The 24,204-nt window shown below is 40.6% G+C and overlaps 1 protein-coding gene across 1 annotated transcript in view; it reads right to left on the bottom strand.

Annotated features, from left to right (window-relative positions):
* The window catches only part of GRIK4 (glutamate ionotropic receptor kainate type subunit 4), a 249,989-nt gene that overhangs the window by 97,892 nt on the left and 127,893 nt on the right, over positions 1-24,204 (bottom strand). The window contains exons 4-6 of the mRNA XM_053452347.1: positions 21,055-21,152; positions 9,852-10,017; positions 2,884-3,062 (exon numbers count right to left, since the gene is read on the bottom strand). Coding sequence (XP_053308322.1) covers positions 2,884-3,062; positions 9,852-10,017; positions 21,055-21,152 — 443 coding nt within the window. The remainder of the gene's footprint in view (positions 1-2,883; positions 3,063-9,851; positions 10,018-21,054; positions 21,153-24,204) is intronic.

Below are 24,204 nucleotides of genomic sequence, written 5' to 3'. Positions count from 1 at the left end.
TTAACTTATGCATTAAAAACATGGATAACATTTTTAAAATCCTTCAATTTGGAAAACAATCTGTCAAAGATAGCCCCAATACAAACTCTACACCTTAATATACCTGGCTTAAACATCGCAAACTGGGTATTATGTAAGATAAATTCAATTTCTCAAATATTAGACACCTCAAAAAACCTGAAATCTTTTGAATGTTTGAGGGAAGAGTTTAATCTTCGCCCCAGAGAAATTTTTGGCATTATGATGTATTTACTCTGTAAACGGAGTATCGAGGTCACATAGAATGAAATGATCTCGGTGTTCCCTTGACCTTGTAATATCTTTGTCATTAACCAACACATTTCTTTATTCTGTAACAGAGTTTATATATATAAAAGAATATCCAGTATTGAGTTTACACTTTCCATTTTAAAATAAATCTGAGAAAGGACTGCATTAATGAAGGCCTTTGCGAGCGCTGGGCCGCACAAACACCGGGGCCTGACACATACACTTAACCTTATGGTCACATGCTTAATTGCCCTTACACACACATAACTTCACTAACATTCAATATTTCATTCACACTAACATACTCTTTCCCCCTCTTGCTTTTCTTTCTCTCAATCTTCCCTTTTTTTATCCCCCTCTCTCTTTTCCATTTTTTCTCATCTCTTACCCTTCTCTCTTTTTCTGGCGGTCCAATGATAGGAGCATAAGGTTTCTTCCTGTAAACCTTTATTTCAGTGCTTTGTGATGTGTATGGCTTCAGTACTGAGCGCCAGAATTAGCAACAATTGCTGGGGCACAGTGCACTGAAACACAAGTCTGTGTGAACAGACCTTATGCTTTCTACATTGTGGCCTGGTTAGAAGGAGTTGAATGATCTACCTAATCAGCCCTGCTATTCAAGGCAGGCCGTTCTGTCTCTGCCTTTGGAGTGAATCCTTTGCCGGGAGTGTGCATGACCATATACCATTCCTCCACCCAGAGACTGCAGAAATTCCCAGCTCTGTTAAATAACTACTTCACGATTCTTTCACCTTTTAATACTAGAAAATGTCACTAAGTTGTCACATAAGCAATCAAAACAATTTAAATAAAATGAATGATTTTTTTGTACCAAACCTCTGAATCTAATGCATGTTGGGACCTGGTTTCCATTTAAGTAATAGTTTCTATGGTAACAGATTTAGCTAAGAGGAGATCTCGCAGTTCAGACCACACAAAAATCTTATAACAGAGGAAATTAAGTCAGTTTTCCTTCAGATAATTATAATGTTTCAAAACACTTTTCAAGGTAAAATAATCCATGCTCATGAGAGGATTAATAGCCTTTTAATGCTTCAGATCAAATGGGAAGTTGGGACAGCATATTAATCACAAAGGATAAAAAAAAAAATATTTGCCCTCTAAACACATATTGGGTCTGACTTAATGAGCTCTGTTAAAGAAAGCCTGAAAACTAGATAGTTTGGTATTCAAAGACATGTTACAAAAGCATTAAGCCGCTGTTAAATCATGACCATGGTTAATAAAAAAAATGCCCAAAGAAAATAAACTCTAAATCCAATCCGATGGTCTTTGGCACATATAAGTGTCTCTAAGAGGATACATTGTCACATATACTTTTCAAATCAACACAGTTTATGGCTACATGTATGGAGGTCTAAAAGAAACATACACACTACTGGAAAGCTTGGCATCTGCAAAATGTACCATACAAAGACAATGCCATTTAAGCCAGTCACTACTAGTACAAAAAAAAAATCAAAACAAAAAAACAGGCTACAAGGCCCCAAAAACCTACAAACACAACACCATGACTTGTACATCAAAACACAACATGCATATTATTTGAACAGGTAACTCATTGAGAACAGCCTGCTAAACCATGTAAATGTATTCTTTCCTGCAACATGATGCATCATATCATTTCATGACACTGCAACAAATCATAAAACAATTGACGCCCATTATCTTTAAGAGCTCATCACATAACTCACTGCCCATTTCTGGAAACACACAGATATTGTGGATTAATTGGTCTTGAACCATCCATAAAATCTATATGGCAGAAGCTATCTGTATATAGATGGGCAGCTACAGGGAATATTATTATAGGGGACAGTGGATAGACAGGATATTACAAGTAGCATATAACATAACAATTTGACTTACAGAACAACGGGTGAGGAGGGCCCTGCTCAAACAAGCTTACAATCTAGAGACTTCTTTACATGCAGGTGCTTGTTAGTTCAACATATAAAAATAAGTAAATAACAGCGGTCATATTTCTTGTTTCGTGCTAACCAACACATTGTATTTAGAAATTATCCCCAAAACTTTGAAGATACCTAGAATGAAGAGAAGCATTCAGATTGTTGATTATAATCTTGCATTAGGGTGGCTATTATGATACGCTTAACTTCCACCATTCCTGGACAACTAAGGGTTCTTTGCTAAAAAGTTGAAACGTCAGTCGAGTTAAGGGTTAACTGGAGTGACCAATTCTACTGAGGTTGCAGCCCTTTTATGCTAATACATGCAAAGTGACTTTTATATGTAATCCTCCCTCTTCACCTACTCATTTTGTGAGTGTGGGAATCATAAAAATATTTGCCCTTGAGGAGGTATGCGATGTCAACTGCAACTCGCAAAATTTACAGTTGAATGCACTTGCATAAATTCAAAACCAACTTGTTTAATGGTGAACACAAGAGTTACTCTGCAAGTTATAGAATGCAAGTGGTTTTCTTGAGGGAGTCAACACCTTTGTGTCATATTTATTGTACGTAACTCTATAAGACAATATACATAATGTGGATTCATACTAATAAATAACTACACATGTCATTTGAAAGGCATGTCCTGTAGACATGTAGAGAGCTTCAAAGGACCTACCTTCATCAAAATGGTGTGAGACATTGATGCATTAGCATGGACAATAATGGTGCTTGTCTTATCATCACGAATCTCTTTCAGAAGTGGTGTCGGGTCCCAGTTGTCATCAAGCATTCGTACAGAGAGACAATCCTTGGAGATGAGAAATTGGCGCAGAAGCTTCTCTAGGTTCAGGAGACCTGCAAAGAATAATAGTGTGAAACAAATATATATGCATATACATACAGGTATATAGGCATATTTTCTTCTAGAAGGCCTACAGCTGAAATTAACCATGATGCTGAATCATTGCACTACTTTTTTGTGACTGATGGACAACACTTGATTATGTACACTATACTACTGAATGTCAGTTTTGGGATTCTGCATTACTTGAATCCCACCGAGAAATGTTCCAGAGTCACGTGCACATTGTGGCTGTGATTAAGGGGCTCAAAAATGAGAAGACTCCAGGCCCAGAAGGCTATTCTGCAAACATTTTGTAAAATACTAGGGGAGAGGATGGCTAGGGCAATTGAGGATCTTTTAAACTAGGTTCTGGGGCGGAGGATAAAGATAGAAATGAAGTGCTAGCTAGAGTAGACTGGGAAGGGGGTCTAGCTATGGGAAAAGGGGGTGAGAGCATTGGCAGGGTTAGCACAGACAATATGGTGTTGCATAGTACAAAACCAGAAATGGGTAGTAACCTTAAATGTCTTTTAGCAAATGCGAGAAGCTTGGCAAACAAAATGGGTGAGCTGGAAATATTGGTAAGTAATGAACAATATGACTTGATCGGTATCACGGAAACGTGGTGGGATGATACACATGACTGGTCAGTAAACTTACAAGGATATTCACTTTTTAGAAGGGACAGAGTAAATAGAAAAGGGAGAGGGATATGTTTATATGCAAACCCTAAACCCTAAACTAAAGCCCAGTATTAAGGAAGATGTGCATGATGACAGTAGTAATGTGGAGACACTGTGGGTAGAGATTAACCTAGATAGTAAAAAGAGTCACACACTACTTGTGGGTGTATGCTACAAGCCACCCAACATTAGTAATGAGGGGGAAGATCAGCTGCTATTTCAAATTGATAGCCCCTCTATCTGGGGCTCTACGCAAGATCTCACCCTGTGGTGTCAAAATGATCACAAGAACGGTGAGCAAAAATCCCAGAACCACACGGGGGGACCTAGTGAATGACCTGCAGAGAGCTGGGACCAAAGTAACAAAGGCTACCATCAGTAACACACTACGCCGCCAGGGACTCAAATCATGCAGTGCCAGACGTGTCCCCCTACTTAAGCCAGTACATGTCCGGGCCCGTCTGAAGTTTGCTAGAGAGCATTTGGATGAGCCAGAAGAGGATTGGGCGAATGTCATATGGTCAGATGAAACCAAGGTAGAACTTTTTGGTAGAAACTCAACTCGTCGTGTTTGGAGGAGAAAGAATGCTGAGTTGCATCCAAAGAACACCATACCTACGGTGAAGCATGGGGGTGGAAACATCATGCTTTGGGGCTGTTTTTCTGCAAAGGGACCAGGACGACTGATCCGTGTAAAAGAAAGAATAAATGGGGCCATGTATCGTGAGATTTTGAGTGAAAACCTCCTTCCATCAGCAAGGGCATTGAAGATGAAACGTGGCTGGGTCTTTCAGCATGACAATGATCCCAAACACACCGCCCGGGCAATGAAGGAGTGGCTTCGTAAGAAGCATTTCAAGGTCCTGGAGGGGCCTAGCCAGTCTCCAGATCTCAACCCCATAGAAAACCTTTGGAGGGAGTTGAAAGTCCGTGTTGCCCACCGACAGCCCCAAAACATCACTGCTCTAGAGGAGATCTGCCTGGAGGATCCAAAATATCAGCAACAGTGTGTGAAAACCTTGTGAAGACTTACAGAAAACGTTTGACCTCTGTCATTGCCAACAAAGGGTATATAACAAAGTATTGATATGAACTTTTGTTATTGACCAAATACTTATTTTCCACCATAATTTGCAAATAAATTCTTTAAAAATGACACAATGTGATTTCCTGTATTCTTTCCCCCCATTCTGTCTCTCATAGTTGAAGTGTACCTTTGGTGAAAATTACAGGCCTCTCTCATCTTTTTAAGTGGGAGAACTTGCACAATCGGTGGCTGAGTAAATACTTTTTTGCCCCACTGTAAATATTAATGGTCTGTAGCAATGCAGATGGTTGTCTGACAGGGTTGCCCCTTATCTGAGCTGTTATTTGACATGGCCTTGGACCCGTTAATATGATGCCTATCGGATTAATCCACCTTCCTGGGTTTTGTCCTGGGATGTAAAAGTCAGGGTTATCTGCATTTGCAGATGACTTACTGCTCTATATCACTAACCAACAAACCAATATATCCCTTATTGCTCGATGGGGTGTTGTAACCGGTTTCACCATTAATCTTTCCAAAACAAAGGCAATGCTAAAATCCCCCTCTATATCGCCTACAGAGCATCATTGTACTTAATATGCCTTCTGTATTGGCCAAAATAAAATTGAAACTGGTTCTTTGGGAAAAACCTTATCTTGCTTACTTAATCCACTTCCCTAGACTGTGGTACTGCTTTCCAATATTAGAAGCTTAGCTTAGTCCTTATGACTAACTCAGGCTTGAAACTTTTTAGACAAACTCTTCACGTCATTTGGTCAGGGAAGAAAGCAACATTTTGTTTTATTAGATTGCAACGAACAAAACATTTTCTTGGGCTAAACTAACCTTGTCCCAAAGATTACAATATGGCAGCACTTGATAGATATGCAGCTAATTGGGTGAAGGGTAGAAATGTTTATACATATTTGTATTCAGAACAAGTTACCCAATCAAATGTCTCTTTGTTTGTCTTTACTGCACATGCCTGTTAATCTAGGGCTGGATTCTAAACAATCCTTTAATATTTTTAAGCTTAAATCATGGAAATTAACGAGACTCTGCTTGCAACTAAATTTGGAATTTTCTCCGTTTAAACCTAGGTTGAATGATCCAAACTTCCAGGAAGAGCAGGTAACAGGTCTTTTTGTCCATTGACCTACAATAGATCTGTTACTGAACAGAAACACCCAAACCGCTCTCACATTTAATTCAAGACAGCTTACCTATGGTACCGCTGTCCATATTTGTTTATGTGCAGGAACTAATCTATGCAACAACACAAGATCGGCAGTTTGCGATATGTTGATCAAGAGAAACGGGTATGGCATGTACTCTACGGAAATAGTCTACCAGCTGCTTAGGGAGGAGAAATATCAGCCTTCATCGGCAGAAGGTGCACTTAAATGGCTTACCCACATGCGTCACCTTGAAATTGACGATATTTATGAGGCCACTTTCTCATCCTGCAAAGTTATTCCAGCAGTCATATATACAGATATGGCCCTAAAGAAAGCTCATTATTCCTATCATTCCCTGCCTAGGCTGTACAAGATGGGCCATGCTACTACTAATTAATGCCATAAATGTGGTGCTGCGGGAGCAGATCTTTATCACTGCTTTTGGCAATGGCCATTGGTAGAAACCTTTTGGAAAGATAAGCTGCCTTACTGTAAGAGACTGGGTATTTTGATAGACGAGTTTATGCCAGAACAAGGTGTGATCTCTGATACCTATAGGGGTAGTAAACTAAAACTGCGTAATTGTATGACAGCTGCTATAAAAACGGTCCTGTACCAGTAGATCCATTCCTCTACCCCGGCAATATCGCTCCTTAAAACAAAGCTGATGCATGTCATGCAAATGGACTGGCTGGAAGCTATATTAGATAAACATGGCAGGGCTTTATTGCAACCTTAGGAGATGAATTGAAACAAGAAATCCAGACCACATTTCACTACTCATATTTGTATTGCTATAAAATGGTTTTAGGCAGAGACTTAAATTGTATACAGGACTTTGATTTAGATCGTAATTATCAGAAGAAAATAGGGCTATATGATAATAGACTTAGAGCAAGAGCAGGAACTTTCGCAGCATCTTTATTCAAACACAACATTTATGATATTTGGCGTACACAACACCCAGGAGAGACAGACTACACTTTCTACTCGGCAGCACATGGATCTTATTCACGTATAGATTCCTTTTTACACCAGGTCTATCCCTGGACAGATGCTAATCATCAAAGATTGGAAATACCTTATTTGCTTGATTATAAGAGGACTCTGATTATAAGACTATCCCCCAAAATCTGAATATTAACTTAGGAAAAAAAGAAAAAGCCTGAATATAAAACGACCCTATAGGAAAAAAGTTTTACTAGTAAATGTTAATTCAGGTAAACTATGTAAACTGTTTTTTTTAATACAAGATTAAATATTTTTTTGTTTTTATTTCCCTTTATATTTCCTTTTATTTTCCAACCTGCCCCCCAGTTATGCACATCTGACCCCAGACTTGCCACTCTGCCCCAGAAATGCCTTATACCCCCTATATGCCACTGTGCCCCATGATATGCCCTTTAACCCTCTAAATGCCACTATGCCCCATGATATGCCTTTTAACCCTCTATATGCCACTGTGCCACATGATATGCCCATGATATCAAGATGCTGAAGAACGATAGGGGATATGAAGCCTCTGTAACTCCGATGTTAAAGGTCGCAGAGCTCACCTGTAGGATCAGGTCTGAAAGGTCGTTGAAAAAGGACACCTGGTGCCCATGCAGCAACCAGGTGCCTACCTTCCTCGGACGAGCCATTATGATTTCTTTCAACTTGAAGTCTGTAAGGTGGCAGATGATGTCCATGGGGGAAGTTCCCGGACCACCCTTGGGTTGGAGAGCACGGTATGCCCTATCTACCGGCACAATGGTGTCAGCTGAACGGCCTAAAAGACCATTAAACACCTCAGACACAAGCGCCATGACGTTCTCAAAGGTATCCCGCTCAGGGATCCCTTGGAGACGGATATTCTGCCAGCGGCCTCTGTTATCCATGTCTTCAATCCGACGGCGGAGTTCCCGCAGGTAATGTGTGTGTTCATCACTCACCTGTTGAGCTTGAGTGTTAGTGTGGTCTCAATGCCTCTAGGGCCAGGACCCTCTTTTCCAGGGTGGACAAATCCACATGAAGCTCTGAGACCTCATCTCAATGAGCAAAGAAAAATCCGATATCCACGGCGCTGATGAAAAGAGTGGATGAGAAGCAGATGGTGAGCACGCTGCCAGGGTGGGATCATTAGCAGAGGATATACTTGCCGGAGAGACAACCTGGTGGTCATCGGAGGCTTGGGAGGCCAAGTCTGCAGGGGTCCGAAAATATTCTCGGGGAGAATTCGAGGATGAACGAGGGCGATCCCCCAGTGTAGAAGGGTCCGGGGCTGTCTTTTTGGAGCAGCCCATGCTACAATAGTAATATAGAAAGCTATGAAATGTGCGAGCGGCAGCGGACCAGTCAGCTCATGCGGTCATCTTTCTCGGCGATTGGGCAGGCCCCCGTGCCCTTTTTAATGAGTGTCTCTGTCAGGGTCCACGCAACAGACCCCACCACAGCAACTCACCTGAATACCTGCTTCTTGCGGGTACCAAATCCAGATACTGTATGTCCTGCCTGTATTTTGCCCAAATCCAAGGAATGATAGAAAACAACTGTTTCATTCTCTGGATCTACACAAATGTTTAAAGATCTACCTGGAGAGAACAACTTCTTGGAGAAGATCAACCAACCTGTTTGTGGCCTTCGCTGGACCTATAAAAGGGTGAACAGTTTCCAGAGCTTCAATCGCTCTATGAATTATTTTTCGCTGTACCAGAAGCCTAAAAGCCAGCGAAAGAGCCTCCCCAGGGACATTATCCTCACTCCACAAGGGCATCTTGGGCAGAAGCAGCAGGGGATGGATCAGATCCGCATAGCAACGGTATGGAAGAGTGTTAACACATTCATTAAGCTCTCCTGACTTCAGACTTCCTTTTTGGATGATGCGAAATTCGGAAGAAGAGTACTAGCAACGGGTAACCCTGGGGCATAGTCATGAAGCGGTTATCGGTGGCCGCTGCCAGCGTGTGGTTCCAAGTAGCGTGCTCCACTTCAAAAATTTAAAGGGCAACACCTGCCCTATATTTTTAAAGGGTAACACACAGCCAGTTTTAATTGCTTGAAGTGCACTTTCTTCTCCTTATACCTATATCTAGCTATTATATGGAAAAAAAAAAGTATTGGGACACCTGACCATTACACAAACGGGGACTTTGATAACACTGCATTCTAAATACATATACATTAATATGAAGTCGGTCCCTCCTTTACAGCTATAACAGCTTCCACTCTTCTGGGATGGATTTCCACAAGATTTTGAAGTGTTTCTGTGGGAATTTTTCAACATTAATCCAGTAGAGCATTTGAAAAGTCAGGCACTGATGATAGATGAGAAGGCCGTCTGGCTTCGAGACTCCATTCCAGTTTGTCCCAAAGGTGTTTGATGGGGTAGAGGTTAGGGCTCTGTGCAGGCCAGTCAAGTTCTTCCACACCAAACTCATCCAATCATATGTTTATTGACCTTGCTTTGTGCACCACTAAATCGACAAAAGTATTGGGACACACCTCTTAATGATTAAAATCAGAGTTTGGGTAAGGCCTAGTGAAGGGAGATCCTAATGTTTTAGCAAGACATTTTGTACAATGCTATACTTCCAAATTTGTGGGAACAGCTCGAGGAAGACCTTTTCCTACTCTAACATGATTGTGCCCCTGTGCATAAAGCAACATCCATAAAGACATGGTTGGATGAAAGGGAATAAAACATGATGAGTGTGAAAAACATTAAAAATCAGTAGTATAACACACAACTTAAATTTGGCTTAATTAGATCCAACTGGTTGTTTGACTTTACAATTTTCCCCATACACTTTTCTATTTTCTAGACTGGTCAATACAGATTTAAGTATATGATGCTTTCTGGGTAATTATAGAAGACCAGCTGCTTTATGGCAAAAGTTTAGTGTTTGCATGAAAGAACTTGCTAATACTTACACTCTGCTTTGGCACAAATAAGACAAGCAGTAGTGCTATTGAAGAAGTGAAGTAGAGCTGCCACAGCTGCACTGATGTCTGTGTTGCTGGGATGAAGATTTAAGGTGGTGAATCTCTGGAACTGAAATCTTAAGACTTCTTCGGGGTTGACTTTTATATGTGGCACCTGAATAAAATAGTACAGAGTGAATAGTGTAAACAAAAAACAAAAAAACACAATAATGGATAATGGTGGAAAAGGGTGAAGGATAGATATAAAAAAGTGCGGAGAGCAGAGAACATAAAACAGAGAGCAAAAAGGTACATGGATGGAAGAAGTGAAGATTCTTTAGGCAATGCAGGTCTGTAAGGAAACATATATATACTGCATACTTATTTTTAAATATTATCACATTTTTATAAAAAAAATACCTCTGGAGAAGAGTCACAGTGAGTCCTGTGGTGGGTTTTCAGCGTAGTTGAATGCCTCGCTATCATTGATCGTTTCCTAAGCTCTTCCAATACAGTGTATGGCGAAAGTTGATTCCCCCCCACACACACATGGGGCCCCTGGTGCCGATCTTGGTGTTGCTGAATGCCTCCACATCGAGACATAACACCAGCACCATTTAAGTGAAGAAAGCGATCATAGACAGTACTGACTGTAAGAACATGTCGCTGAGGAGTATCCTTCAGTTTTTGCCTGTTATACATTGGGGCTTATAACTGTTTGTCGGAGCTCTGGAATGTAGGTGCCAAGGTAGCATTATCTCTGTTGGATGACATTTGCTTGATGTCAGTTTTCACTTTGAGGGCAGGAAGAATCCTTTGAGGTTTGATAGGACAGAAACCTATGTATTGGCCCTTCTCCCACAATACAATCAATGATTCTGGTTCCTCCATGTAGCCCATTTTTCAGCAGAGAGAGCCTCTAGGTGCATAATTGTAGAGCACATTATGGTACCAAGGCAGGGAGAGGATGCAAGTGCAGCCCTGAATTTGTTGGGGACCTTGACTGTGGGCTTGGTTGCTACTGGTATTTTATGAAGAAGGTCTTGAGCACAAGCTAGAGCCCTGCGCGGGACGGCTTTTTTAATCCCGCTCCCGCTGTTTTTAATCCCGCTCCCGCAATGTGGGTGTTCCACTCCCACCCGCTCCCGCCACATTTGTGGCCAATCCCGCCCGCTCCCGCCACATTTGTGGCCAATCACGTCCGCCTCCTTACCTGATTTCCCGCGCAGTCCTGCAAGTTGTTCCCTCACAGCGTCTCTTCTCTTGCTCCGCCCAGGAACAAGGCGGAGTCACATGAAGTGATGTCACATCACGTGACTCCGCCTTGTTCCTGGGCAGAGCAAGGTAGGAGACACTGTAATGGAGCAGCGAGAAGACAGCCTTGCGGGACTGCGCGGGACCCGCAGGTACAGTGCCTGACCGCCCGCAGCCCCAGCAAGAGCGCCCGCATCCGCAAGTTTTATGGCAGGTCCCACGGGACCCACCTCCCAATGCTGTCCTCTAGCAGAAGCCACCCTGCATCTAATGTCCTGTGAGGCGCTTGGATTCACAGATAGCAGGGATTGTAGGTGTTTCCCTTCCTTGATCAATTATTAAAAGTTCCCTTTTTTACTCTATATGAGTGGTCAGCGGGATTACCTGCTGCTGATGGAGGGATATAGGAAAATGTGTCTCTGCAGTCTCCACAGTAAGGCTGGAAGATTTTGCTATGACTGCAGTTTCCAGGTCTGGTAAGAGTCTCTGCAGGGACAGGTTGGGGATCAGAACCCTGCATGGGAAAGGCAAGTGTAGATGTACCTGGATGCAGACAGCTGTCTGCTGCAACAATAGCCTTCCTAGGCACCCTCTACAGGAACAGGACTGACAACAGACTGAGGAACTGTCTGACGGCAGCAGGCGGACTGGGGAACTGTCTGATGGCAGCAGGTGGACTGGGGAACATCTGACGGCAGCAGGCGGACTGGGGAACTGTCTGATGGCAGCAGGTGGACTGGGGAACCGTATGACGGTGGCAGGCGGACTGGGGAGCCGGTAGGCAGACTGGGGAACCGGCAAGCGGCAGCAGGCAGATTGGGGAACTGGCAGACAAGGGAGCGGTATCGAAGGTCTTTAACAGATCTCCGGCTCCTTTGAGTGATTTTAAGCCGGGTTGAACCCGGCTTAAAATCACTTAAGGGAGCCGGAGGTCTGTTAAAGACCTCCGATACCGCTCCCTTGTGATCCGCGCAGCAACAGCTGCTGTGCGCCGGGGTTTGTTGTCAGATCCCGGCGCACAGCACTGAAGTCGCGCCCACCGCTGTCCGCGCCCTCTGACCCGGAAGAAGACAGAGAAGACAGAAGAACTGAAGAAGAGGAGCGAAGAGGAGGAAAAGAAGCTGAAAGAAGAAAGGAAAGGTAGGAAAGCGTTAAGTGAGAGTGGATTGGTATGTGTGTGGATTAGTATATTTGTGTGGATGGGTATATGTGTGGATTAGTATATATGCGTGGATTGGTATATGTGTGGATTAGTATATATGTGTGGATTGGTATGCGTGTGGATTGGTGTATATGTGTGGATTGGTGTATATGTGTGGATTAGTATATATGTGTGGATTGGTATATATGTGTGGTTTGGTGTATATGTGTGGATTAGTATATATGTGTGGATTGGTATATATGTGTGGTTTGGTATATATGTGGATTAGTATATATGTGTGGATTGGTATATATGTGTGGATTGGTATATATGTGTGGATTAGTATATATGTGTGGATTGGTGTATATGTGTGGATTAGTATATATGTGTGGTTTGGTGTATATGTGTGGATGAGTGTGTGTGGATGAGTATGTGTGTGGATTGGTATATGTGTGGATTGGTAAGTGTGTGAGAGTGATGGGTGTTATGCTGTACTATTTCCAATGTCTTTTTCATGATCTAATTATGCTCTAAAAGTACATCATAACTCCCATCACTCTATACTGTTCAATACAGTGGCAGATCTGGGAGGCAGAGGCCTTGCACCCCCACCGCAGGACTCCTGAAAGGTAAGTGAACTTCAAAGAGGGAGAGGGTAGATAGTTAGGAGGGGGTAGATAGGGAGAAGGGAGTGAGACAGGGGAAAGGGGGTAGATAGGGAGAAGGGAGTGAGAAGGGGTAGATAGGGGAGAAGGGGTAGATAGGGCAGAAGGGAGTGAGAAGGGGTAGATAGGGCAATCATACTCCTATCATGCCAAGTCTGCGAGTACATCCTGGAATCTGGATATGCCTGGGCATGATAGGAATGTGATTGCTGTTCCGGCGCTCAGCTGTGAAGCGCGCACCACGGGAAGACGGACGCCTCCCGCTCCCACCGCAGATATTGGAAAGAGCTAATACTTAATTCTCTGTTGTTATTATTTAAGCTCAATAGTTTGCATCTCTTGTTTCCCACAGTCCTCTGAAATGTCCCCTGGGTCCCACTGCCTTTCCTAAAATAATCTCTTTCTATTAATATGTTATATTGATGCATACTGTTGTGTATAGACATTTTGTACCGAAAAAACGTCCTCTCCATGTTTAATATGCAGTATTGGCACTTTGAGGTCTGCAACTTGTTTTGATGCACAAAAATGGGCACTCAGGCCCAAAAACGTTCGCCATCACTGAACTAGTATGTCAAGGTTTTTTCAGGTTAATAATTAAATATAAAGGGTCACTACTAAAAGCTGGATATGGATGAAGTTTTAAGTATATTTCCATTGAATGAATCTTGATTATACCTCTTCAGTCTGTACATACTGCTGTAATATTTGATAAAGACATTTGGTGGATTTTAGATTCAGAAAAGAAATCCAAGGTATATGCTGATTTGTAGAATTGTAGAACTAATTATTAGATTTTGAGAGAGAATTATTTTAAAGGGCCTAAAGGTGCACTAATTCTTGTTAGTGAGGCAGATTTATAAGTATCTACTGTAAGATCTGGAAAAGATGTTGACAATATATGTAAGGAATTGGTGGGCAATGAAAAGCCTTATGAAATACTGAATGCAATGGATTCAAATGTAATCCGTTTACAGCGGGGTCTAGACATTCTGACATTTCATTTTTAAATATGCATTATCCACCTTGATATTTTTGAGTGTAAGGAGCCTAGAGTATTTGCCACCAGGGCGGATCCTGTATATGTCACCCCTCTCCACCTTAAAATGCAAAGATACCCACAAAAAATTAATATTGGCAAAAAATAGAAATCTGAAAAGATAAATTATGAACTTATTTAATTTATTCATAAGTTTAAATAAATACCATTTACTGAACAGATATGGTACAGCATAACACATCACTATACACTGAGCTAGGCATTGACGGTAGTGCAGCATTACTCTCATCACTATATATATATAGGTGTTCTTTTCTAAGACTCCACATCGGGCCAATGGTACTGATAATGATAATGTGGCATTTAAATTAAAACAATATGGTTTGAAAAATAAAAGTAAATTTATGCCTCAGGTAAATGATGCTCCAGTTGAAGCGTTTATTAAATTAGTAGAGATGGAGCTTGATACACTTATGTCACATGAACATCATAATAGAAAAGGATATAATCTTTCCAAATTGGATAGACAGGCTCTTGTAAATTTAGAATCTAATGATAAATTGGTGTTTAAGCCAGCTGACAAGGGGGGTTCACTTGTGGTAATGAATCAGATTGATTATGTTAAAGAAAATCAATTTAGTGATAGTGCCACCTACTGTGAACTTAATGCAGACCCTCTTCCAAAGATTAAAAGGTTAATATTTGATATTGTGGATAATGCAGTACAGAATCATATCATTGATGGAGCCTTAAAGGATTTCTTGATTAAAGAATTTCCTATGACACCTGTCCTTTATATTTTACCTAAAGTACATAAATCATTGACCCGACCTCCTGGGAGGCCCATTGTAGCAGGGGTGGACTCTGTACTTAGTCCATTATCTATATTTTTGGATAGGATCTTTCGCCCTTTTCTCATTCAGATTCCGTCATATCTTATCGATACTGCTGATTTGTTAAATAAAATTGCAGATATTAAACTTAAAAATCAGGCCATATTAGTGACCTTTTATGTAGCAAGTCTGTATACCTCTATTCCCCATGTGGATGGCTTAAATGCTATGGAAACAGCGGCTAAAAAATTGGGATATAATGGAGCTTCTTTAAAATTCTTGATGGACTTATTACATTTGGTCCTATATGAAAATTATTTTCGTTTTGATACTAGATTTTTTGGACAAATTCGTGGTACAGCTATGGGCTCGAATGTGGCCCTGACCTATGCGGGTATATTCATGGGCATGTTTGAGGAGAAGTATATATCAACTCCCAGCATACCATCAACATGTTAGAATATGGTATAGATACATCGATGATATACTTTGCATATGGGAGGGCCCATTTGAACCCTTACAGGAATTCTTAGTTAATCTTAATTCATTTTCGGATAATATTAAATTTGAGATGACATGTGATAATACCAAGATTAACTTTCTAGATACTATGATCCAAAGAAAAAATTACTCTCTGATAACCGATATATAAGTTAAACCGACTGATAGAAACAATCTTCTTAGATATGACTCGGCCCATCCAGAAAGATTGTTAAAATCATTACCAAAAAGTCAATTTATTAGAGTAAAACGTATTGTTTCTGATGAGGAGACACAAGAAACGAGATTTAAAGACATGTCAAAAAAGTTTTTAGATAGGGGTTATCCCCCAAATTTATTGAATGATACATATAGATCAGTTAAGGAAACATCTAGAGTGGATTTGTTATCTAAAACTCATAGGGTTCCTCAGAACAGACTGGCTTTTGTGTCCACTTTTGGTACCCATAGCAAAGATGTTACAAAGATTTTTAGAAAACATTGGCATATATTATCTGATGGCTACCCAATGATAAAAGAGTTTGCATCGCCCCCTCTTATGGCATATAGAAGGGGTGGTACTATTCGGGATCAATTGGTCCACGCTGAACTTAAAAATGTTAAATGTGATAATTCACAGCGGTTTATGGGTTTAAAAAAATGTGGCAATTTTCCATGTTTAGGTTGCGTGGCCTGTCCTGATATATTGAAGGGGGACAGATTTAAACATCCACAGAAAGATAAATGGTACAATCTTAAATCCCATTATACATGTGAATCATCCTATGTAGTTTATATACTCACATGTCCTTGTAACCTTTTATATGTAGGAGAAACTACACAGAAGATCAAAAATAGATTTTCCAAACATAAATCCACCATCAAATTAAGAAAATTGGATTTACCGGTCCCATCCCACTTTGATGAGTTGAAACATAAATTGACGGACCTTAAATTTCGTGTTATTGAACAGATATCTAGACCTAACCGAGGGGGTGATCGAGTTAATATTTTAAAACAACGTGAAGTATGGTGGATTTATGAATTGGATACATTATTTCCAAATGGACTTAATAGGGAACTGGATTTAATGCCATTCTTGTGAGCCTATGGCCATACTATCCTGAATATACCCGATCTTGACTGATCATGGGAGCTAAGCAAGGCTGGGCCTAGTTAGTATGTGGATGGGAGACTACTTGGAAATACCAAGTGTCATAGGCTGTTAGCTTGTGTGAAAGCCTTGCCCTAATACGAGACATTTAGGATGATTGGGAATCAAATTATTTTGGAAATATATACTTTTATATAAAGATATTCCTATTTATTAACTTAACCATTATCCTTTATCTCTTTTAGATTCTCCTTATTTTAGCTCGGCTGATGGCCCTGTAGGTTTATTTAATGCCTCTTTGTAAATTTTGAGATTATATAATATTTGTGCCACTGCGTTGACAGACCGATCTTTAATATTGTATATTATCATACCACAGTTTTGTTACAGTAATATCTTTAGATCATATAGTGTCTGTATTTGTAGTACAGTGTTGATTTTAAACTTGTGTACACTTTTTTATATAATAGATATATATATATATATATATATATATATATATATATATATTTGTAGTATATTTATCACTTCACCTTCATATTTATTCATATTTTTTATATAATGTTATTTATTTATATATACACATTGACTGGCTATCTTTGCACTGTCACTTTATATATAGACTGGTCAGTTTGCACTGTCACTTTAAATTGTTATGTAGGATCGGGTGTGTCCGACCCCTTAATCACTTGCTGTTGCATAAATATTTGAATGTGTGCACTAATGTTTCTAAGGCTTGAGAAAGACCTGTGCGTCGAAACGTTGCCTGTGTGAAATAAACTCACCTTATCATTTGAGTGCTGAGCCTCTCCTTCTTTATTTTGGATATACACTGAGCTAGGCATTGACGGTAGTGCAGCATTACTCTCATCACTATATATTAAGCCAGACATTGACATGGTAGGCCTCTGCCCCTGAAACAGCCTCATTCATTAATTTACCCATTCAGACTCTCGCACCCCCTTACCTCTCCTGCGGTTTTCACTGGTCGGGGGGGGGAGGGGGCGGTCGAGCAGCATACCCCCTGTGACACCCAGGGAAGCAGGTGTGCGAGCTCCACAGGGATAACCTGCAGGCCCATGTTAGGCAGCCGTGGGGCAGCAAAGACATCTGCTCAGCCATCCCCTGGCACTCTGGGCATCCCCCAAATGAGTGTTAATTGGGGTGGATCCCCCCAGGTATGCTACATAACTATATTTCTTGTGTCAATGGGTACATGGCACTTGGGAGATTATTTAAGTTGTACTGCAGTAGTATGCAACCAGTTCTCTGAAGGTCTGTGCCTAACTTTGTGTTTCTCTGCTGGTTGCATTTAACCTGCTCCATCCTGTTACTCTGTTTGTTGCCTACCTGCTACAAGTAAGCACCTTGCTTCTTTTCTCCTGTTTTGGTTTAGGTGTTACGTTTTTAGTTTAGGGTAAGTCTTAGGACTTGCCTGATGTAAAGTGCTGGCAAGCTTCCATATTATGGCCATATGATAAACTAAACTTATTATGTGTTTTCATTAGTGTTAGGTCCTATAGCTGGCCTGTGTGTTTCTTTCCTGTCTTTGTTTTGTGCTCGCAATGTTTGCCATGCCTACCTGTCACCTGGATCCACCTACTCACCTGTACCACTAGACCAAGCCTAAATGTGGACCCTACAGGCATGGCTTACATTTATCTTTGTCTCTGTACTGGATGCCTCCTACTATGTATCCTTCTACATTCTGGATTCCGTCTCTCGCAACACTAGGTCACTTGGTGTTCTACTTTTTTCTACTTTAGAGTATGAGCTTGTCCCTGTATGACCTTAACGTTGGGTCAAAATTATATTTTTTTCCCACCACAATATAGACTATGGCTGCAACAACTAATAGATATAATCGTTACTGAAAATCATTGCCAACGAATTTCTTTATCGATTAGTTGAATCTATTTTATCGATTATAAGATGAGGGTTTTTTCAGAGCAAATGCGCTGAAAAATACCCCTTATTTTATAATCCAACCTCAAATTGAGGTCGGATAATAACACTAAGATCCAGATACCCCGCAGCGCTGCAGGGGACCTGGATCATCCTCTCTGACAGCCGGTGGGGGGTGTCTGTGCGATGCACGCAAACATCCTCCGCTACTGTCCTCCACTTCCGCTGTGGCTTCTATGATGGTGCTCCACCATAGAAGCCCCGGCGGAAGTATCGGCCAGCACAGCGGAGGTGATCTGCGCGCATTGCGCAACGTTCGCCTGCTGACAGAGAGGAGGATCTGCCGCAGCGCTGCAGGGAACCTGGATCATTCTCTCTGGCAGCCGGTGGCCGTCTGTGCGATGCGCACAGACATCCTCTGCTACTGCCAGCACTTCCACTGGGGCTTCTATGATGGAGCACCGGTGTCACATGACCTTCCGGTGCTCAGTCACAGAAGCTCCAGCGAAAGTGCCGGCCAGAAGCAAAGGTTGTCTACGCACAGTGGTGGTGGGGGGGCATATTAAGGGCACAGTGGTATAAAAGGGGTTATAAGGCATACTTGGGGGGCACAGTGGCATATTTGGGGGCAGAGGGGCATATCTAGGGGTATAAGGCATATCTGGGGGGCATATCAAGGGCAAAGTGGTATATAGGGGGTTATAAGGCATATTTTGGGAGGCACAGTGGCATTAAGGGGATATAAGGCATATCAGGGGGGCAGAGTGGCATATATTGGGGGGCAGAGGGACATATTTGGGCACAGTGATATATAGGGGGTTATAAGGCATATTTTGGGAGGCACAGTGGCATTAAGGGTTTATAAGGCATATCTGGGGGCACAGTGACATATTTGGGGGTATAAGGCATATCGGGGGCAGATTGGCATATCTGGGGGTATAAGGCACATGTGGGGAGGGCAGAGTGACATATCTGGTGGTATGTGGTTTATCTGGGGGTATAAGGCATATCTGGGAGGCAGTGTGGCAAGCCTGGGCTCAAATGTGCATAACTGGGGTGGCAGGTTGGGAAATAAAAACAATAAATGCATTTTTCTCAATTTTTTTTTATTCTGCTGTTTGTTTTTAACATCCTGTTTGTTTCTTAAATTATTTTAAATAAATGAAAAATGTACATTTATTTTTTTTATCCGATTAATCGAAAAAAAAAAAAACAGCTGTGGTAAAGTGTATGGGAGAGTGGTTGATGGGATATATATCTCACCTGGTTACCTCAGCCAGGCATGGTAGCAAACCCAGGTGCTCTCAGGTGAGGCTTCCTAAGCTCGTTACTGGAGAGGAAGCCTTAAAGGAGAGGGCTGTTAGGTTTGCAGAGAGAGGAGAAACTGAGTGAAGGAGCAGCTACAGCCAGTGCTGCAGCCGACCAGGTATGAAGCTTTACCCATGCAAAACCTTTTACTTTGCTTTGTGCCAGACCTTGGCTTGTAGAGAGGTATCCGGATGTTTAGTTAGAGCCGGACAGGCTTAGAGTTTGTTTTGTTTATAAGGTGCTCTGTGCCTACAGCATCTAAATAAACCCGCTTTACGTTTGAAACCGGTGTGAAGACTGTCATTGCCGCCCCATGCGTGAGCTGTTCCCTACACAGCCAACTAATCGATTATGAAAATTATCGTTAGATGCAGCCCTAATACAGACATTTGTTTTTTCTTGGGCTGATGGGATTTGAGTCTCTTTTGTAAGTGTACTAATGAAACACAACCCAGGTGTTTGAGGAAATGCCTTGTGGTTTTAAATTAAAAAAGCCCTCACAATAAGCAATTATTAAATCAAAAGCATTGGGGGGGGGTCATTTTGCTGCAATGCAAAGTATGACAATAAATTGTCTTTAATTGGTTTGTCTGCAAATCTATGCAGCTATTAAAATCTCCCCACCAATCTAATGTCTGCACTAATAGCGCATTTGCACTACTTGTAGAATGGGAAATATCTTGGCTACTTCTATCTATCAATCACTTATTCTGTATCCTCCCACATACAATCCCTGCCCACATTTCCTGCCAAAATAGGTTGTAATGGCAACAAAACAAATGAACAAAATTATAACTAATATTGACAGGTTTCACATTCCCTCTTTGGTTTTGTTGGCGATTCCTCCTTTTTTTCGGGAAATTGTATGAATAGATGAAGTACACAAAATATGTTAAATTTAAAGTTCATATGAATCCAAATGCACAATTTAACAGCTAATGAATCATACAACTGTATGTATGTGAATTGACCCATGGGTATTTTGCAACTATTTTCTGGGTTTTCATTAATTTGCGGTGCCTAACATTGTGCTCACTCGCTGTCTTACACAATCACAAGATCATTGTGTCGTCTTGTTTTAATATAAATGGTACAATGGAAATTTGTGGTCTGGAAAACACAAAAAACAGTAGAAGCATATGAAAATTCTGCCTGTGAGGAAACTCTGGTCCAGGGATGAGGAAGATACTGTTTTACATCATAATATATTTTATGTTTTGTCTAGCTGGTTTGACGGTAAGTAGGCTACTTACAACAAGTTATTATTAAAATAAAGAATGACAGAGTATTATTAAAACAGAGGATCATAACAAGTCAGAAAAAACAAAGCTCAGGGAAATGTTTAAAAGAATAAGAGGGATATGCAATGATATTTTATATAAAGAGATTTAGAAAAATAAAAAAAAGAAGAAATATGATATATTAAACCATGATGGCATAGCAATTTATTGAATAACAGATTGGGGTACAGTGAGTGTATGCATTTACACAACCTGGCTAGTGAGGTCTAACCTCCTTCTCTCCACAGATGTTGCTTATGATGGAGCTTGATGATGGGCTAAAAGATGGGCCCAGGACACCCAAAACTCCTTTGGGGAGGATCTGGCACACTGCAATAAAGTGGTAAAGAACATAAGTTACTTGAAAAATGACTGGAAACAGAGATACATGCTAGCATGCACTGCCTCTTCCACACACTTTCACATTCATGCTTGCTCACTCACACTCACACATACACATTTATGCTTACACAGACTTAAACATACATTCTAACTATATACACTCATCCCTAATCATCTCACTCCCTCACTGTCTCTCACCAACTTACCTCACATGCAGCTCAGTTTTCTTTCTGGGTACCTGCACAGTGCACAAGTAGATTTGCTTTTACCGCAAGGTCACATAACTGTGTTACGTGATCCTGCTGTGTTCCCGCCCTCTCCAGGCCAGTCCAAAATTCCTCACAAAGGGCCAGCCCGCCCCTGAACCTCAACATATTTTGTCAATTTTTACTTAAAAAGCTTCAATGGAAGGTCATTCAATGGTCAATGTACATTTTCAACATAGGGAAAATTGTAAACCATATTTGGGAAAAAACATGAAAAAGAATACAGGACAAGGGCCTTATCTATAAAATGCTCAGGGGATTTAAAATGTTTGTATGCTGACAGGCACCTTATTTTGTTATTTTGTATACAAGCAAATTAAAAGCGCATTGCATGAGGTCCTAAGATTAATGTATATGCAAATAAGAGTCCATAGCTAACATATTTGCATAGTTGCCTCCCACTTTAAAGAAGTGGGCAAGCATAGAATTGGAGCAGCACAAACTGACACAGGACCAAGCCACGTGTAAATCCAGCTGGCTGTACCCTCAACATATGAAAAGCCCTTGCAAACATCTGTGCTTGTGGTAACGAAAATAATCAATGGGAGGAGGGTCTACATTAGTTTGTACAAACAATAGCACTCTCCGCTATTTGTGTGAGGAACAAAAGACTGTACAAAAGAAATATTATTTTTTTACATTGAAACAACTCTGATTGTCCACTAACTTATTTAGTGCACCCACACACTATATATTGGGTTTTTTTCAGCAAAGTATGGCTTTCTTTTGAAAAAAAAATTATATATCAACAATCATTTAGTATGAAAAATGAGGGAGAAAAGGAAAAAAACTTATCAGTGCAAATAGGGAAAAAACACCAAAAGTGTATTTAAGTATTTGTCCTGTTTTTGAAAACACCACATATGCCTGGTAATTTATTTTATTTTGGCACTTACAGGGTTAAATATGAATGACGCGCATCGCTGTTTCTAAACAAGATCTTTTAAAAGATGTAGTATGCTTGGCGTTACACCCCAAAAGCCACCAGAAAAAGAAAAACTGCTAAACAAAAGTATACATTTTTTGAAAGGTGACATCCCAAAGTATTTTACTAGGGGGCAAATTAACACTTTTGATTTAACCATTTTAGCGCCAGTCTGTCCTAAACATTGCAGTAAAAAATTTTTTTTTTTCATTTTTAACAAACCCATTTTATCCAAACACAGTATTTCAGTAAATGGTTTTCCCTTGGTACATGAAATTACTAAAACAACTTGTGATTTGTATTCAGAAACAGCCCCCGAGTACAGGAATGCCCCTTATGCATGGATAGGTCATGTCTTTGGCACTGCGTGTTCAAAATTGGAACATGCGCGTTATAGTTTTCAAACATGAAATTTTGACAGACCAGTTTGTTGGGTCCACGTCTCATTTGAGACATAGTAGATGTCCCATATTTCATTGTAACCCCCTAAAACTATATATTTCTAAAAACTAGACATCTCAGTGAATCTAGTTAGGGGCATATTGGCCTTTAGCTGATTCCACACCAGCGCCTTCCAAAATGAGTTTAACAAAAAAGAAAACATTTTTCAGATCCACTTTGGGGTTTCACCGTGTTTATTTTTCTGAGTGGATATATGAAAGAACAAAAAAGGTCTTGATTTGTGTTTAGTAACACCCCTGAGCACAGCAATATCCCACATGCATGAATAAGTCATATTTCTCATGTAGTTGTAAGGGATATTGTAACCTTGACACATATTTCTTTGGAATAAACAGGCCGTGGACTTTTATTTAGTTTAACCAATTAACATATTTCACAATAACAATCTTTAACCCCTTCAATCCCAGGGGTTTTTCGTACCTCAAAGCCCAGAGCAATTTTGCCATTTTTGGGGTATGTCGGTTTAGCGATGATTCTCTTTTCCTGTGAATAGTGTACCCATATGAACTATATATTGTTTTTTCAAGGAGAGATAGAGCTTTCGTTTGATACCATAGTTGGATGATTAGCTGAAGATTTAGAATGAGAAATTTAGTAAAAACTAGTGAAGAATAGAAAAATAAACAAATTTTTGTTTACATTTTCCCTCTGAATCCTCACAAAATTAGGTAAAGTTATGGAAAATCCCCTCCAAGTTTATTAATTCAGGTGTCCTGATTTCAGAAATACCTAATTCACTATACTATAAGGTGTACAATTTTGTATAATTTTTATGCCTATGGCTTAACGGGTTTGGGGGTTGTGAACGGGGGCAGAAGGGTTATACTGGCTAGATGTTATGCTAGGGCAATGGGAAGTAAGGTTTTTTAATAATTTTTTTATTATTTTTTTTATATATTTTTTTTTAATTTTAATTTTTTTCCATTTCTTTTATTTTTTATATATTATTTTTACACAGAAATGGTTAGAGGTCCTCCTAGGGACCTCCTGAACATGCCAGTGATGTCACAATGACATCACAGCTCACATTATAATTTTTTTGTATTATTTATATTATTATTTTAATGATTTATTTAATATTATTTTTTAAATGAATTAACTTTTTTTTCCAGCTTTTCCATTTCAGGACAGGAGGGAGTGTGAGAGAGATGGTTTCTCACTCCCCTCCCCGCGACCCCCCTGCACCGATCACACTGTGATCTCTATGCAGGCCCTCACAGACCTGCATAGAGATCACAGCGTCTCTGTGCCTCATCGGAGGGCAGAATATCCCCGCAGGGGATATCCTGTCCTCCGATGACCTTCCGGCTTACGTCAGTAGTGACGCAACCCGGAAGGGAATGCCCGATCGCGCGTTTGCAACTGCGCGATCGGGCACTTGCAACCG

Source organism: Spea bombifrons, chromosome 12 (assembly GCF_027358695.1).
Source record: "Spea bombifrons isolate aSpeBom1 chromosome 12, aSpeBom1.2.pri, whole genome shotgun sequence".
In the NCBI taxonomy this organism is placed as follows: domain Eukaryota; kingdom Metazoa; phylum Chordata; class Amphibia; order Anura; family Pelobatidae; genus Spea; species Spea bombifrons.
This window is presented reverse-complemented; position numbering and strand designations above follow the sequence as displayed.